The sequence below is a fragment of the Eumetopias jubatus genome, unplaced genomic scaffold (assembly GCF_037043125.1).
Source record: "Eumetopias jubatus isolate StellerSeaLion01/CBP00866 unplaced genomic scaffold, mEumJub1_p1.0 scaffold_6, whole genome shotgun sequence".
In the NCBI taxonomy this organism is placed as follows: domain Eukaryota; kingdom Metazoa; phylum Chordata; class Mammalia; order Carnivora; family Otariidae; genus Eumetopias; species Eumetopias jubatus.
Genome location: NW_028274812.1, coordinates 120517491 through 120531945, shown reverse-complemented (window position 1 = coordinate 120531945; position 14455 = coordinate 120517491). Strand labels below are relative to the sequence as shown.

At 48.4% G+C, this 14455-nt stretch overlaps 1 protein-coding gene and 1 pseudogene across 1 annotated transcript; both read left to right on the top strand.

Moving 5' to 3' along the window:
• The first annotated feature begins 281 nt into the window (after window positions 1-281).
• On the top strand, window positions 282-3723 carry LOC114222068 (class I histocompatibility antigen, Gogo-B*0101 alpha chain). Its single transcript, XM_088024068.1, has 8 exons — window positions 282-434; window positions 662-931; window positions 1134-1409; window positions 2012-2287; window positions 2407-2517; window positions 2952-2984; window positions 3121-3168; window positions 3300-3723. Exons 1-8 carry the CDS (start codon window positions 362-364, stop codon window positions 3302-3304), a joined length of 1092 nt encoding a protein of 363 aa, XP_087880194.1. The 5' UTR covers window positions 282-361; the 3' UTR covers window positions 3305-3723.
• A 1677-nt stretch (window positions 3724-5400) lies between these two features.
• Window positions 5401-13244, top strand: LOC148164143 (twinfilin-1 pseudogene; annotated as a pseudogene).
• Window positions 13245-14455: the final 1211 nt, after the last annotated feature.

The window sequence follows — 14455 nt, the reverse complement described above, 5'->3', positions numbered from 1 at the left end:
CAGCTCCTGGGCCACGACTCGGGGAGACAGTGTGACAAAGAGCGCGTCGTGCAGTAGGTGAGGGGTCGGGGCAAAGTCCCAGGTCCCTGGGCCTGCCTCTCAGGGTCTCAGGCCCCAGGGCGGTGTCTGGGGTGGGGAAGCCCAGGGCCGGGGAGTCCCCATCTCCCTGGTTTCACTTTCCTGTCTCACAACCTGTGTCAGGTCCTCCAGCCTGGAGACTCGTGACGCGGCCCCATTTTGGACTCCCATTGGGTGTGGGGTTTCTGGAGAAGCCAAGCACCGCCACCGCTCTTCCTGATTCTAAAGTCTCCCCAATGGCCGGCGGGCCCCGCGACCGCAACAGTCTGCCCAGACCGCGAAGATGCAGGTCGTGATGCCCCGAACCCTCGTCCTGCTGCTGTCGGGGGCCCTGGCCGTGACCGAGACCTGGGCGGGTGAGTGCGGCGGCGGGAAGAAAGGGCCTCTGGGGGCAGGAGCGAGGGGACCGCGGGGCAGGGACGCGGCAGCCCCGGGGAAGGCGCCTCTCTGCCGCCGCCGCCCCAGCCCCCTCCCCGCCTCCGCCCTGCTCCCCGCCCTCGGTGCCCCTCCCCCTGCTCCCCTGGGCCCTGGCCCCGCACCGGGAGGAGGGTCGGGCGGGGTCTCAGCCCCTCCGCGCCCGCAGGCTCCCACTCCTTGAGGTATTTGTCCATCGCCGTGTCCCGGCCCGGCCGCGGGGAGCCCCGCTTCATCATCGTCGGCTACGTGGACAACACGCAGTTCGTGCGGTTCGACAGCGACTCTGTCAGCCCGAGGATGGAGCCGCGGGCGCCGTGGATGGAGCGGGAGGGGCCAGAGTACTGGGACCGGGAGACGCAGATCGCCAAGAACAACGCACAGAGTTTCCGAGGGAGCCTGAACATCCTGCGAGGCTACTACAACCAGAGCGAGGCCGGTGAGCGACGCGGGCCCGGGTCCCGCTCACGACCCCCACCCCACGGACGGGCCGGGGTCGCCCCGAGTGTCCGGGGCCGAGCGCCACCCCGAGTCTGAGGGAACCCCCGGCCCCGACCCCTGACCCCGACGAACCCGCGGGAACTTTCAGGCGGTTTTACTTTCTGTTTGGACTTAATCCCCTGCCTGTCGGGCGGGGCCAGGCTCTCACACCATCCAGAAAATGTATGGCTGTGACTTGGGGCCCGACGGGAACCTCCTCCGCGGGTATGATCAGTTCGCCTACGACGGCGCGGATTACATCGCCCTGAACGAGGACCTGCGCTCCTGGACCGCGGCGGACACGGCGGGGCAGATCACCCGCCGCAAGTGGGAGGCGGCCGGTGACACGGAGCATGACAGGAACTACCTGAAGGACACGTGCGTGGAGTCCCTGCGCAGGTACCTGGAGCACGGGAAGGAGACGCTGCAGCGCGCAGGTACCAGGGGCCGCGGGGCCTCCCCGATCTCCCCTCCACTGGGGCTGGCTTCCCACCAGGAAGGGAGAATGGACTCAGTGTCAGAACAGCGGCCCTCCCACGGGTGGGGAGACAGAGATCCGCCCGCGTGTTCATGTCCCTACTAGAGAGGGCCTCACCCAGAGGGCCGCTTCTCGCTAAAGGACAATCCAGTCTTTCCCGGGAGGCAGGTGGAGACCGTCCCTGAAATAACCCATCAGCGGGTCCCTTTAACCCTGGCAGCCACCTTGGGAACCATGACTTTCCCTCTCAAGGCCTTGTTCTCCAATGACAACATCTTTGTAGGTCTGACCCCGGGTTTTCTGACTGATTCACCCTCCACCACAGTCAGGCCCATTAGTGTGCTCTCTCACTTAGACCTGCAGCCTCCTACCCTGGATGCTTTCAGTGATTCTAGAACTTTCCAGGGTTAGGAGATCGCAAAAGCTAGGTTGGTAACTGGGCTTTGTGCTTCTTCCATCCAAACCAGTTGCTGGGCCCACCTCAGGATGGTCACATGAATGCCGTTTCAGTGGTCCATAAAGGTAAATCCAAGTGTGGATTTTCTGATTCTTCTTCCTCAGAACCCCCCAAAACATATATGACACACCACCCCATCTCTGACCAAAGAGTCACCCTGAGGTGTTGGGCCCTGGGCTTCTACCCTGCGGAGATCACTCTGACCTGGCAGCGGGATGGGGAGGACCTGACCCAGGACACAGAGCTTGTGGAGACCCGGCCTGCAGGAGATGGGACCTTCCAGAAGTGGGCGGCCGTGGTGGTGCCTTCTGGACGGGAGCAGAGTTACACGTGCCATGTGCAGCATGAGGGGCTGTCCGAGCCCCTCACCTTGAGATGGCGTAAGGAGGGTTTGGGGTACAGCCTCTACTCAGGGAAAGCAGAAGGCCTTCTGGAGAATTTCAGCAGGGTCAGGACTCCTGCAGTGTTCCGGGCCCCTCACCTTCCCTTCCCTTTCCAGAGCCGCCGCCTCAGCCCACCATCCCCATCACCTGGATCATTGCTGGTGTGGTTCTCCTTGCGGTCACTGTGGCCCTGATTGGAGCTGGGATCTGGAAGAAGAAGCGCTCAGGTAGGGAATGGAGTGGGGGGATCTGAGTTTTCTTGTCCCTCTGGGGGGTTTCCTACATAGGAGACTGTCCTGCCTTGTTACTGGGAAGTCCCATCCACACACATGGACTTGCCCACGCTGGAGCTGACCACTAACGCTCACTCTGTAGCAAACACTTGTGAAAATGAAGGACACATTGTCATCTGGGTAACTCTGGTGATGGGGACCTGGTTCCCAGCAGTCACAGGACAGAGAAAGGGCCCTGCTGAGGTCAGACCTCCAGCCAGTCAGGTGGTCCAGTGACCCCACCCCTCTATCTTCATGTTCCTTGATCGTGTCCTGGGTCTTCAGTCACAACTCTGCAAACTTCATTTAGGACCAGGACTAGGAGCTTCCTCTAGGATCTCATGGCCCAGCCCTGTTCTGGCCTCTGACATGATGTTTTCTTCCCACAGGAGGGAAAGGACCAGGCTACTCTCATGCTGCAGGTAAGTGTGGAGGGAGTGATCCCTGAGACCCTGAGATAGTGTAGACAGAGCCCGACGGGGAGCCTGCCCACCCCGTAGCTCCTCCTTTAGTCTCCTCTCCGGTGGGCTCTGACCACGGCCTGTTTGTTCTCCCCAGGTGATGACAGTGCCCAGGGCTCTGATGTGTCTCTCACGGCTCCCCAAGGTGAGACCCTGGAGACCCCGAGTGCGGGAGGGTTAGGGCACTAGGGACAGTGTGAGCATGGTGGGGGGTGCTGTCCAGAATGTCCGCACTTATGTGACTGACCTGAATGGGTGCATGATTTTTTTTCACAGTGTGAGACCAAGCTGCCTTTGGGGACTGAGTGATGCAAGATGTGTTCACACTCCCACTTGGTGACATCAACAACCCCTGACTTCTCTTTCCGCAAAAGGTGTCAGATGTGTCTGTGTTCCTATGAGCATAATGTGGGGACATGAGGAGATTTGCCCACCTACCCACCACGACCCCTCCCTATGCTGATTTGCATTCTCTTCTCTGATGTGCTTTCCTGTTCCAGCAGAGGCGGGGCTGGACCATCTCCATCCCTGTCTTTATTTCACGTTGGGCTGAGTACTAATGACATTTCCCTACGAAAATTAGAATCCAGATATAAGTTTTCTTTCCTAATTCTTGGCATGTGGGGCTGATGAGGTAATAAAAGAGGAAATTTGTAATGTTGAGACAGCAAATAAATGAAGCCCTGAGAACCTTCCAGAACCCCTGTGTTACTGTGCTGAGTGTGTTGCAGGTGGGGGCAGGAGAAGGCTGTGAGGAGCCGAGTGGGGACAGGGCCTGTGCCCAGTTGGTGCTCAGTGCATCACGGCTGTGCCGTGCTCACCCCTCAGCTGGGTCATCTCTCTGCTCGGTGTCCTTGCCTCTTCTGTGGAACCGTGTCTCCCCAGGACCTGTGATCACAGGGATGTGGACGTCACCTGTCACCAGGACCTTGTGCAGCAAGAGCTTACTGTGACTGGGTCAGGCTAAGCACAGGCCTGGATCATGCCATAGCCCCCCTTTTGGGGTGTTTTTTTCAATGTTTCTCTGGAGCATCAGGCCTGTTCTTGCTCTTGTGCACGAGTTCTTATCCATTCTGCCCTGGGTGACCTCACGAGTCACACACGAGTTCTGTGGTATGGAGGGATGAACTTTCAGATTCATCCATCTTCCCCTCCCTCTAGACCTGTGTTCTAGATAATTCTTTAGATTCTGGAGGTAGAGAGAGGACGAATCGGAGTTTCTCATCCTTATTAAGCTTCAGTTACCTTCCCTGCTGCTCTGTCCTCTCTCCCCACCCTTAGTTCATTGATCCTAGTGCCGGCTCCGATCCAAGTTCTTGGATTTATAAAGCAGAGTCTAACTAGATTTCTGTGTGGTTGGAGAAAAGGCCACAAAAAGCCTAAGTACAGTGTTTCTGAAGAGAGGACTCTGTGTGCTGTGTGTGCAGGAGACATGGTGTGGGGGAGGAGGGGCTGAGCAGAGAGAGGGAGGGGAGGGCAGCCCTGTGAGAAGCTAGAGGCAGCCCGGATGGCGAGGTGGGCGCACGGGGGGCGCACGGGGGGTGGGAGCTGCCACGGATCAGCTGAGCGTGAGGCGCATCTAGAAGAGGGAGGTCCTCTAGCTGCTTATTCATTCAGCTGATAATTGTCGCGTGCCACATACAGGACACGCTATGTTTACATCTGGGACAGCTGAGTGAGACTAAGAAGAGGGAAAACTTGCTGCTCTTGCGGAGACTAGTTCTAGTGTAAGGGGCACACGGCACTTGACCCTCGGGCAATGCGGGGATTGGGGCAGTGACCCCCTCGTGCCGTCAGAAATCCAAGTACAGCTTTTGACTCCTCAAAACATAAGAACTCATAGCCTTCTGGTGACTGGAAGCCTTACTGATAACATGAACTGTCGCTTCACACATTTGCATGTTACAGGTACTATATACTGTGTTCTTACAATGAATGAAGGTAGAGAAAATAGTAGAAATCATAAGGAAGAGAAAGTGCGTGGCCAGTACTTACTGTAGAAAAGTCCACATGCAGGTGCACACGCCCCGTGCAAACCAGTGTCATTCAGAGGTGAACTGTGTATTGTGTAAGCGCAGTAAGAAGGGAAGTGTTTACATGGAAGTGGGCAGGAGCTTGGAGGAAGGTGACCCAGAGCACCGAGCTGGCATGGGGACGATGGCTACTTCACTACAGCGATCAGAGGGAGCCTCACCAAGGTGCCTTTGAGAGGTTTGAAGGTCATGAAGGAATTGCATAAGACGAGGTCTGGGGGGGGGGCTCTTTCCGGGCAGGGAACCCCCAGTGCACACGCACTAGGGCAGGAGCGCGTCCTGTGTTCATGGAAGGGCGAGGAGGCCACTGGGCCTGGAGCAGAGAGCAGGTGACTTGAGGTCGGATGTCAGCCTCGTCACGGAGCCTGAGGTTATTAGAAGGGTTTGAGTTTTCTCTGAGTGAGGCGTGGACTTACAGGAATGAACAGATCGATGGGAATGATTTTCTTGAGCAGCATCTATTTGCTGCTCTGCAGAATCGGGAGGTGCAGGGCGAGCAACCAGTAGGAAACCTGTAGAAAACCAGTGCTGTGTCCCAGGAGGGGGATGTGGGCTGTACGTATGGGGTGTGAGGAGGGAAGATACTGAGAAGTGATTGAATGCCGGAGATATTCACAGATGGACTTTGCAGCATTTTCTAATGGATTCATTCTGGGTGGTGAGAAGGAGGAATCAAGGAGGGCATCCGGCGTTTCAGATTGCAGGTAGGAATGTGGGATGCTTTCTTGGAAACGGGAAAGACTCTGGAAGTAGGATAATTTGGGGAAGCAGCATCACATGCATCCAGTTTAGGAATGTGGAATCTGGGATGTCTATTAGAAACCCAAGTGAAGTTGGCAGTTGGATCCAGAGTGCAGGGTAGGAGAAATACCTACGTCGGAGAGATAGATTTGTGGGGTGATGCCACCAAATGATGTTTAAAGCTTCAGCAGAGATGAGGTCACCAAGGAGGTGAGGGCCATAGAAGAGAAAGGAACAGGACCAAACCCTGCACTCCTCAGGGCTAAGCAGGCTGATCAGAGTGCACACCCAGAGTGGACTGCACAGTCTGGTTCTGCGTCTAGAAGGCACATACACCAGGGAGGCCCACCCTTGAGTGTGCACAGGAACTGACAGTCTGGAGTAGAGCATGAGATTCTGGGTTGATAACAAGGTTGGTGCTGCTGCTGCTGGTCTTCAGATCCCACACTGAGTAGCAAGCACATGAAGCAGGATCCCCACATGGCCGTGCATCAGCCTCTCCTGTAGGGCTTATTAAATAAGTGATTCCTGCGCCCACGCCCAACATTCTAAAATGTTAGGTCTGGGGAGAGGCCTGAGTATTTTGTAACGAATCCACCAGCAATCCTGGGGCTCCCCCAGATATAGAAGCACTGAAGTCATTGATGAGAGCCCTCATCATGGAAAGGGGTTTTACATACACATTTAAATGGTTTTGGGGGGGCACCAGAGTGACATCTGACACTTGGTTTCAGCTCAGGTCAGGAGAACTCGCCCACGTCAGGCTCTGCACCCAGTGCACAGTCTGCTTGAAATGTTCTCCCTCTTCCTCTACCCCTCTCCTCTTTGTCATGCACACACTTTCTCCTTCTCTCTCAAATAAATAAATAAATAAAATCTTTAAATTTTTTTTGTAGGAAAAAAATGTAAGACATACTCAGAGAAACATATTTTCTCTCTTGTGGGGCACAGCCAGGTGGCAGATTGAGTAAGTAGTTTTAAGGTCAATATAAAATCTCAGAGTTACTGAGAGTGTGGATCTGAAATGTCTGCACCACACAAAAGGAAATGGTAACTATGTGACATGATGCACATGTTAGCCATGCTATGGTTGTAATTGTTATCAGTACAGGAAAGTGTCAGTCAGCTGGTTGTACCCCTAAACTCACGCAATGGTGAATGTCAGTCATATCTCCACAAAGCTGGTAAAAAATGTCTGAAATCTTGCTCTTGGAATCTCTTCCCTCCGTGGGTTTCTGACTCCTTGGGATACGTACGTACAGTTACAGAGAGACTTAGGGACGCGAGAGAATGTCTGAGACCTTGTTTTATTTCAAAGAAAGCCACTGAGCAGCCTGAGGCTACCCAGCCGGGAGCAGAATCCACACCGGACCCTCGGTGGAGGTCCACATACAGCCAGCCCCCTGCTACTGGGCGTCGATGGCACTGTCCACACCACTGACTCCCCTGAGGGAGGACACTGGGCCCTGAGGCTGGGACTGCTCTCGCTGCTGCCCTGACCGCTGCATGACCCCGTGGTGACACTGCTCGGACCCCCTGTGCCCAGTGCGTGGACGCTGTCCCAGCGTGTCTGTCACGTGCCCTGAGTCGCAGTCTGGCAGGGGGTCACGTGACTGTTGACGCTTCATGTCACGTCCAACTGCAAGACTGGCAAAGTGCGTTCTCCTCTCTATGGATGGAGGTGGTCTCTGTCCCCAACAAGATTCTTTAAGTGTGGAATTCCTTTATGTGGGCAGAGAGGTATGAGTTCTGGGAACGGACGTTGGGGACCAGGAATGGAAAAGAATGACAGATTTCAGCATTTGGAGCCGAGATTTGAGACTAGAACTTGATCTGGACACTGTAGGCTCTCAAGTCTCCTCGGATGGAGTGACTCATAAAGGGCATCTTTCAACTTATTCCCTTGATGGTTGTTGTGGGCCCAGCGTTTACTCCAGTTCCTACTCACACATCAGTGGAGAGGCATTGTTGGGTGATGCAGTGATTGCTCAACTTGTCTTCTCCCGGCCTTGGTCTCTTCCTGGGATTAAAACCCAGATCTGTATCACTTCAGATGATCCACACATACACACTGACATTTCATGTTTCTTCCTACATGCACATATTTCTGGGGAGAGTGTGCATAATTTTATTTGGTTTTATGTGGCTTCCACAAAAGTATGAAAACCCATTCCAGTTTAGACACTATTCTACTTCATCTCTGGTCCACAAACAGCTAATTATCACAGTGTTTTAGCAGATCCAATGACGTGATATACATGCTCAGGTTTGCTTGGCAATGTCCAGTCTCAGACAGGAGAAGGTAGAGCTTTCTTGCTTACACTCTTTCAATTTCTTTATGTATCTTTTTAAGGGCTGATTAACAGTTCAAAGACCAGTGCTGGCTCACGGAAGACACAAATCATCGTTGGTTTAAGTGACTTATACTCTAGCACCTACTCTGGTGCCTAAGAAATAGCAGAAATGAAAAGAATTAATGAGGATTCCATTTCCAGGAACACCGTAGACTAAGGTTTAAGGCTGCCTCCTGTGCCCGTGAGGTGATGAGCACTGGGTGTTATATGCAACTGATGAATTATTGAAGTCTACATATGAAACTAATGATCTACTATATGTTGGCTAAATGAATTTAAAGAAAAAAATGTTTAAATAAGGCTGCCTCTTCTCCTAAAACAATTAAAAATGATAGAAAAAAACCATAAAATCATCCAAAAGTGCAGTAGAACAATCAAGAGAATAATCAATTAGCCCAAAATTTAAATATGGGCTATACCAGAGAGAACAGTTCTGATACTTTGGTCATTTTTCAAATCTAGAAAATCTTAGCTTGGCTTCTCAGGCTCATGAGTCCTCGAGAGGAAATCATGCCCAGAGTTTCTTCATGTAAGGAGCAGGAGAAACATCCCTCCCTCAAAATCTGGGTAACAAAGATTCATATCCTCAGAACAAGGTGACACAAATCAAATCTGTTCTATCTTCAAGTAACGAACATTCTAGGGAAATTTGCCTTGGAGTCAGGAAAAAGTGAGCAAACAACTATTTCAAAAATTTGCAGACACGGCCTAAGCCATCTGTGATTTGTCATCCATATTTGCTTTACCATTGGGCCAAAATAATTTCATGTCATTAGTATAGTTTACAATTGTCCTGGATTGGTGATGACCCAAAAATTTAAGAAACAAACTAATTTCTCTAGAGAAATCTCTATTTAACCTACATGTAAAAAAATTTACACCCACAGATAATTGTACAGAGAAAAAAAAAGCAACTCATAGCAAGAAATATAAAGTCCAAATGGAAGAAAGACTGTGATTAAGTAACTTTAGAAAGAGTGAGTAGTAAAAAGCTCATGAAATTTCAATATTGGAATCATAAGATACAATATAACATGACCAGAATATGATATAAATATATAAACATGTTATTAGAATATATATTATGGATATGATATAAAGAAAAAAATTACAAAATTAAAAATGTAGAAAATATGGCAAAAGCAAAAGCACCTCTTAAGAAAATAACTACAAAGTAGAGTGATTAATGATTAATGAAAATATTACAGTTTATTCACCGAATACGAAGGTATCAGTAAAGGAAGAATGAGTTGAGGGGCACCTGGGTGGCTCAGCTGGTTAAGGGGCAGGGGCACCTGCCTTAGGCTCAGGTCATGATCCCAGGGTCCTGGAATTGGTCTCAGCATCTGGCTCCCTGTTCAGCAGGGAGCCTGCTTCTCTTTCCTCCTTTCCCTCTGCTGCTCCCCTACTTCTGCGCTCTCTCTCTCCTTCTCTCTTAAATAAATGAAACCTTTTAAAAAAGAGAAAGAGAGGGGTGCCTCGGTGGTCCAGTCATTAGGCGTCTGCCTTTGCCTCGGATCATGGTCTCAGGGTCCTGGGATCGAGCCCCGCATCGGGCTCCCTGCTCAGCAGGAGGCCTGCTTCTCCCTCTCCCACTCCCCCTGCTTGTGTGCCCTCTCTCACTGTGTCTCTCTCTGTCAAATAAAGAAATAAAATCTTCAAAAACATAAAAGTAAAAAAGAGAAAGAGAGAAATGAGTGAGGCATGGAAAACAAAGGCAAAAGGTAAAATGGCACCATAAATCCAATAGTGTCAATATTAACATTACAAGTAAGTGGCTTAAATAAGGCAAAGTGCAGGTTGTTAGAATGAACACAAAACAAGATCCACCTATGCTGTCTACAGTAGACACACTTAATCTCAGTTACAAATAGATTAAAATCAAAGGGATGGAAAAAGGCATCTCAAGCAAACAACCATAAGAAAGCTGGAGTGGATACACTCATCAGCCAAAAGGGACTTTAAAGATGCTAGTAAGATAAACAGGATGACTTTCTACTGATAAAATGGCGAAGTCATCAGAAAGATGAAACAATTCTAAATATATATTCACCTAATAACTCAACATCCAAATACATGTAAGCAAACTGACAGAAACTGAGAGAGAAATAGACAATATGACAATAATAGTTAAACTTCAATATATCACTTTCAATAATGGATAGAAAATTCTGCAGAGATCAATAAAGATAAAGAACACTTGAACCATACTATAAAACAACAGTGTAATTCTGACATTTATAGAACAGTCCAGCCATGAACAGAATATACATTCATTTCAAATGCACATAGAGCTTTCTTGAGGATAAGCCATATGCTAGGCCATAAAAAAAAAAAACAACTCAGTGAATTTAAACGGGTAAAAATAATACAAATACGTTCTCTTATCACAGTGGCATGACACCAGAAATCAATAACTGGGATAGATTTGGGAAACTCACAGCTATGCAGAATTAAACAACACACTTCTACATAATCAAAGGGTCAAAGATATAAAAATAGAAATCAGAAAATACTTTGAGATTAATAGAAATGACTACAGAGCTCACCGAAACCTAGAGGGTCCTACTAAAGCAGTGCTGAGAGGGAAATATATAGGTATAAGTGTCTATATGAAAAAGAAACATCTCCAATCAATTACCTAAACTTCCATATTAAGTCAAAGAAGAAAGAGGAGCAAACTAAACCAAAACCAGGCAAAAGGAAGGAAAAAATAAAGATTAGAGTAGAAATTAATGAAATAGAGAAAAGTGAATAAAATAACAATATAGGAAACTAAATCAAATGTGATCCTTTGAAAGATCAACCAAACTGACAAATGTTCAACTAGACTCACTAAAAAAGAGAGAGGGAGAGAGAGAGAGAGAAATGACCCAAATTACTGGAATCAGCAATGAAAGAGGAGATATAAGACTGACCACACAGAAATAAAGAGAATTTTGAGATTATGATGAACAATTCTATGCCAAAAAATTAACTTACTTGCATAAAATAGACAAAAACATAGAAAGACACAAACAACTAAAGTTGACTGAATAAGAAATAGACCATCTGAATATACCTATATCAAGGTAGAAGATAGAGTCAATTGTCAAAAACTATGCCACAGAAAAGCCCAGTTCCAAACGGATTCACTTGTGAATTACACCAAATGCTGAGAGAATTAATAACAAATCTTTACAAACCCTTCCAAAAAGGAGAGGCAGGAACCCAACTCATTCTACGAAGCTAGGATTATTCAGATACCAAAAGCAGACAAAGATATCCTAAGACAAGAAAACTACAGACCGATATCTCTTATGAATGTAGACATACACACACACACACACACACACACACACACACACACACACACACACACACAGAGATTTCAGCAAAACGTAGCAAATCAAATTTAGCAACATATAGTTAAATACAAGCCTAATGAAATTTACTCCGAGAATGCAAGATAGGTTAAATGTCCGTATCAATCAATGTAAAACACCATATTAATATACTAGAAAACAAAGCCACATGCTTACCTCAACAGACGGACATTTTTTTGTCAAATGACAAAATCGGACACCCTCTCATGATAAAACCTCAGCTACTAACAGAGGGAATTTCCTCAATCTGATTAAAGGCACTCATGAAAACCCTTAAGCTAACATCTTACCTAATGGTGAAAGACTGGTTGTTTTCCTCCGGAGATCAGCACCTCGAAAAGGATGTCCACTCTCACCACTTCTATTACACATTGTGCTGGAGGGGACGCCTGGGTGGCTCAGTCAGTTAAGCGTCTGCCTTCGGCTCAGGTCATGATCCCAGGATCATGATCCCAGGGTCCTGGGATGGAGCCTGCATCCAACTCCCTGCCCCGCGAGGAGTCGGCTTCTCCCTCTCCCTCCGCCTGCCGCTCCCCTGGCTTGTGCTCTCTCTCTCAAATAAATGAATAAATAAAATATTTTCTAAAAAAAGGAAATGCCAGGTGAGGTTGTCAGGTTGGCAGTTGTGGTACCCAAAACTGGGCTCGCCTCTGGGTGGGTTCAAGACCAAAGACTCCATCAAGCCGAAGAATAGGGAAAGGAAGGGTTTTACTGACAAGTAAAGAACACCAGGGATATTTCCCAAAGCAGTGTCTACTTGAACAAGAAACTGGGGAAGTTTTCAGCTGAGGGTGCAGATGTCACTGACCCCTCTGATGCAGGACACCTGACCCTTGGTCGGAACTGCTGTCTCTGCTGCTCCTGGCACCCGGATGACACTCAGGCCACTCCTGCCAAAATGTCTCTGCGCAGACTTAGCGCCGGAGCCGGGAGCCTGTGGCCACCGCCACATCGCATCGGAACCACCTCGAAGCAAGTGAAGATGTTAGAGGCACCTTTGCCAGAGCGGGAAATGGAAAATACTGACTACTAAAAATATCTATTGAAAATGAGACAATCATGACTGGATCATGTAGTCAGCCTTCAGATTCCTGGGGGAAGGACTATGATTCCTTTGTTTCACCCCTCCTGGAGGACAAACAACCGTGCTATATAGAATTCAGGTTAGACTCTCAGAATGCCAGGGATATGAATGGATACTCATTGTCTGGTCTCCAGAACATTCTCGTGATCGTCAAAAAAACGTTGTGTGCGGCGACGAGAGCTACTCTGAAAAAGGAGTCTGGAGGTGGTCATGTTAAAGACGAAGTGTTTGGAACAGTAAAGGAAGATGCGTCATTACATGGATATAAAACAACACGTGCAGGCACAATCTTCTCCTGCCCCATTAACTGCAGCTGAGGAAGAATTAGGGCAGATTAATATTAATGAGGTACAAACTGACGTGGCTGTGGACACGAAGATCAACACTACAAGGAGTAGCATTTCCTATTTCTCGAGAAGCTTTTCAGGCTTCAGAAAAATGAAGTAACAGCTCAACTATGTACAACTGGAAATAGATATAAAAAATGAAATTATAATTTTAGCCAACACAACAAATACAGAACTGAAAGATTTGCCAAAGAGAATTCCCAAGGATTCAACACGCTACCACTTCTTCCTGTATAAACATTCCCATGAAGGAGACTATTTGGATCCATAGTTTTTATTGATTCAATGCCTGGATAGTGGATGCTGTATTCTAGCTGCAAGAGCCCTCTGCTAGAAATTGTAAAAAGGCAACTACAAATATATGTCATTAGAAAGATCGAGATAGGGGAGTCTGTGTGGCTCAATCAGTTAAGCCTCTGCCTTCAGCTCAGGTCATGATCTCTGGGTCCTGGGATCCAGCCCCACATCTGGCTCCCTGCTTGGCAGAGAGCCTGCTTCTCCCTCTCTCCCTGCCCCTCCCCTCCACTTGTGCATGCTCTCTCGCTCTCTCTCTCCCTTTCTCTCTCTCAAATAAATAACATCTTTAAAAAAAAAGAAGGAAAGATCTAGAGACAATGGGGATGAGTTGACAGCAGACTTCCTTCATGAAGAAGTACACACAAAGCAGCACGCAAACCTAAAGGTCCTGCAGGAAAAAGAGGAATTTGAAAACTTATTAGGGGTCCAGTTGAAAGTGAAGCCACTGCTGATTAAAATCATCATATTAAGCATTACAATACAGTTTTTTAAAAGTCCAGCTTTTAGTACAGAGAACTGTTATATCGCTGCACGCGGGTCAGCTCACTGAGATTTTCACTTCTGTGTTTTTTAAAAATCAGGTTACAGAAGATTATATACGATGTGCTATGATTAATTTTGTCATACTGGTTTTTTTAAGCTTTTACTTATTTATTTGACAGAGAGAGACACAGCGAGAGAGGGAACACAAGCAGGGGGAGCTGGAGAGGGAGAAGCAGTCTTCCCGCTGGGCAGGGAGCCCGATGCGGGGCTCGATCCCAGGACCCTGGGATCATGACCTGAGCCGAAGGCAGCCGCTTAGCGACTGAGCCACCCAGGCACCCCTTAATGGAATTTTTCTGGGCACTGTCCTCTCCTTTAGAGTGTTTTTCCAACATTATCCAAGATTACATGGCTGTCAGTCTTAGGATTATTTTTTACTTCAGTCATAGGGTAGTTTTAATGTTTATGTTGATACTCAGTAGGGAAAAAAATGGAACAATGAGAAAAACTCCTGTGTTTGGAATTTACCAACTCATGGGCAGTGGCCAACAGCCAGGCCACATGGTCAGGCAGCAGGACAATGGAAACAAGGTCTATTAAAGGGATAACCACATGGGGGCTGGACCCTCGATCACTACAGGAATTTGAGGGGTGCATTAAAGGAGGACATGTTGATGCTCATCACAAGAACCACCTTCTGAGTTTGGAAGTCGATTGAAATGGATGAG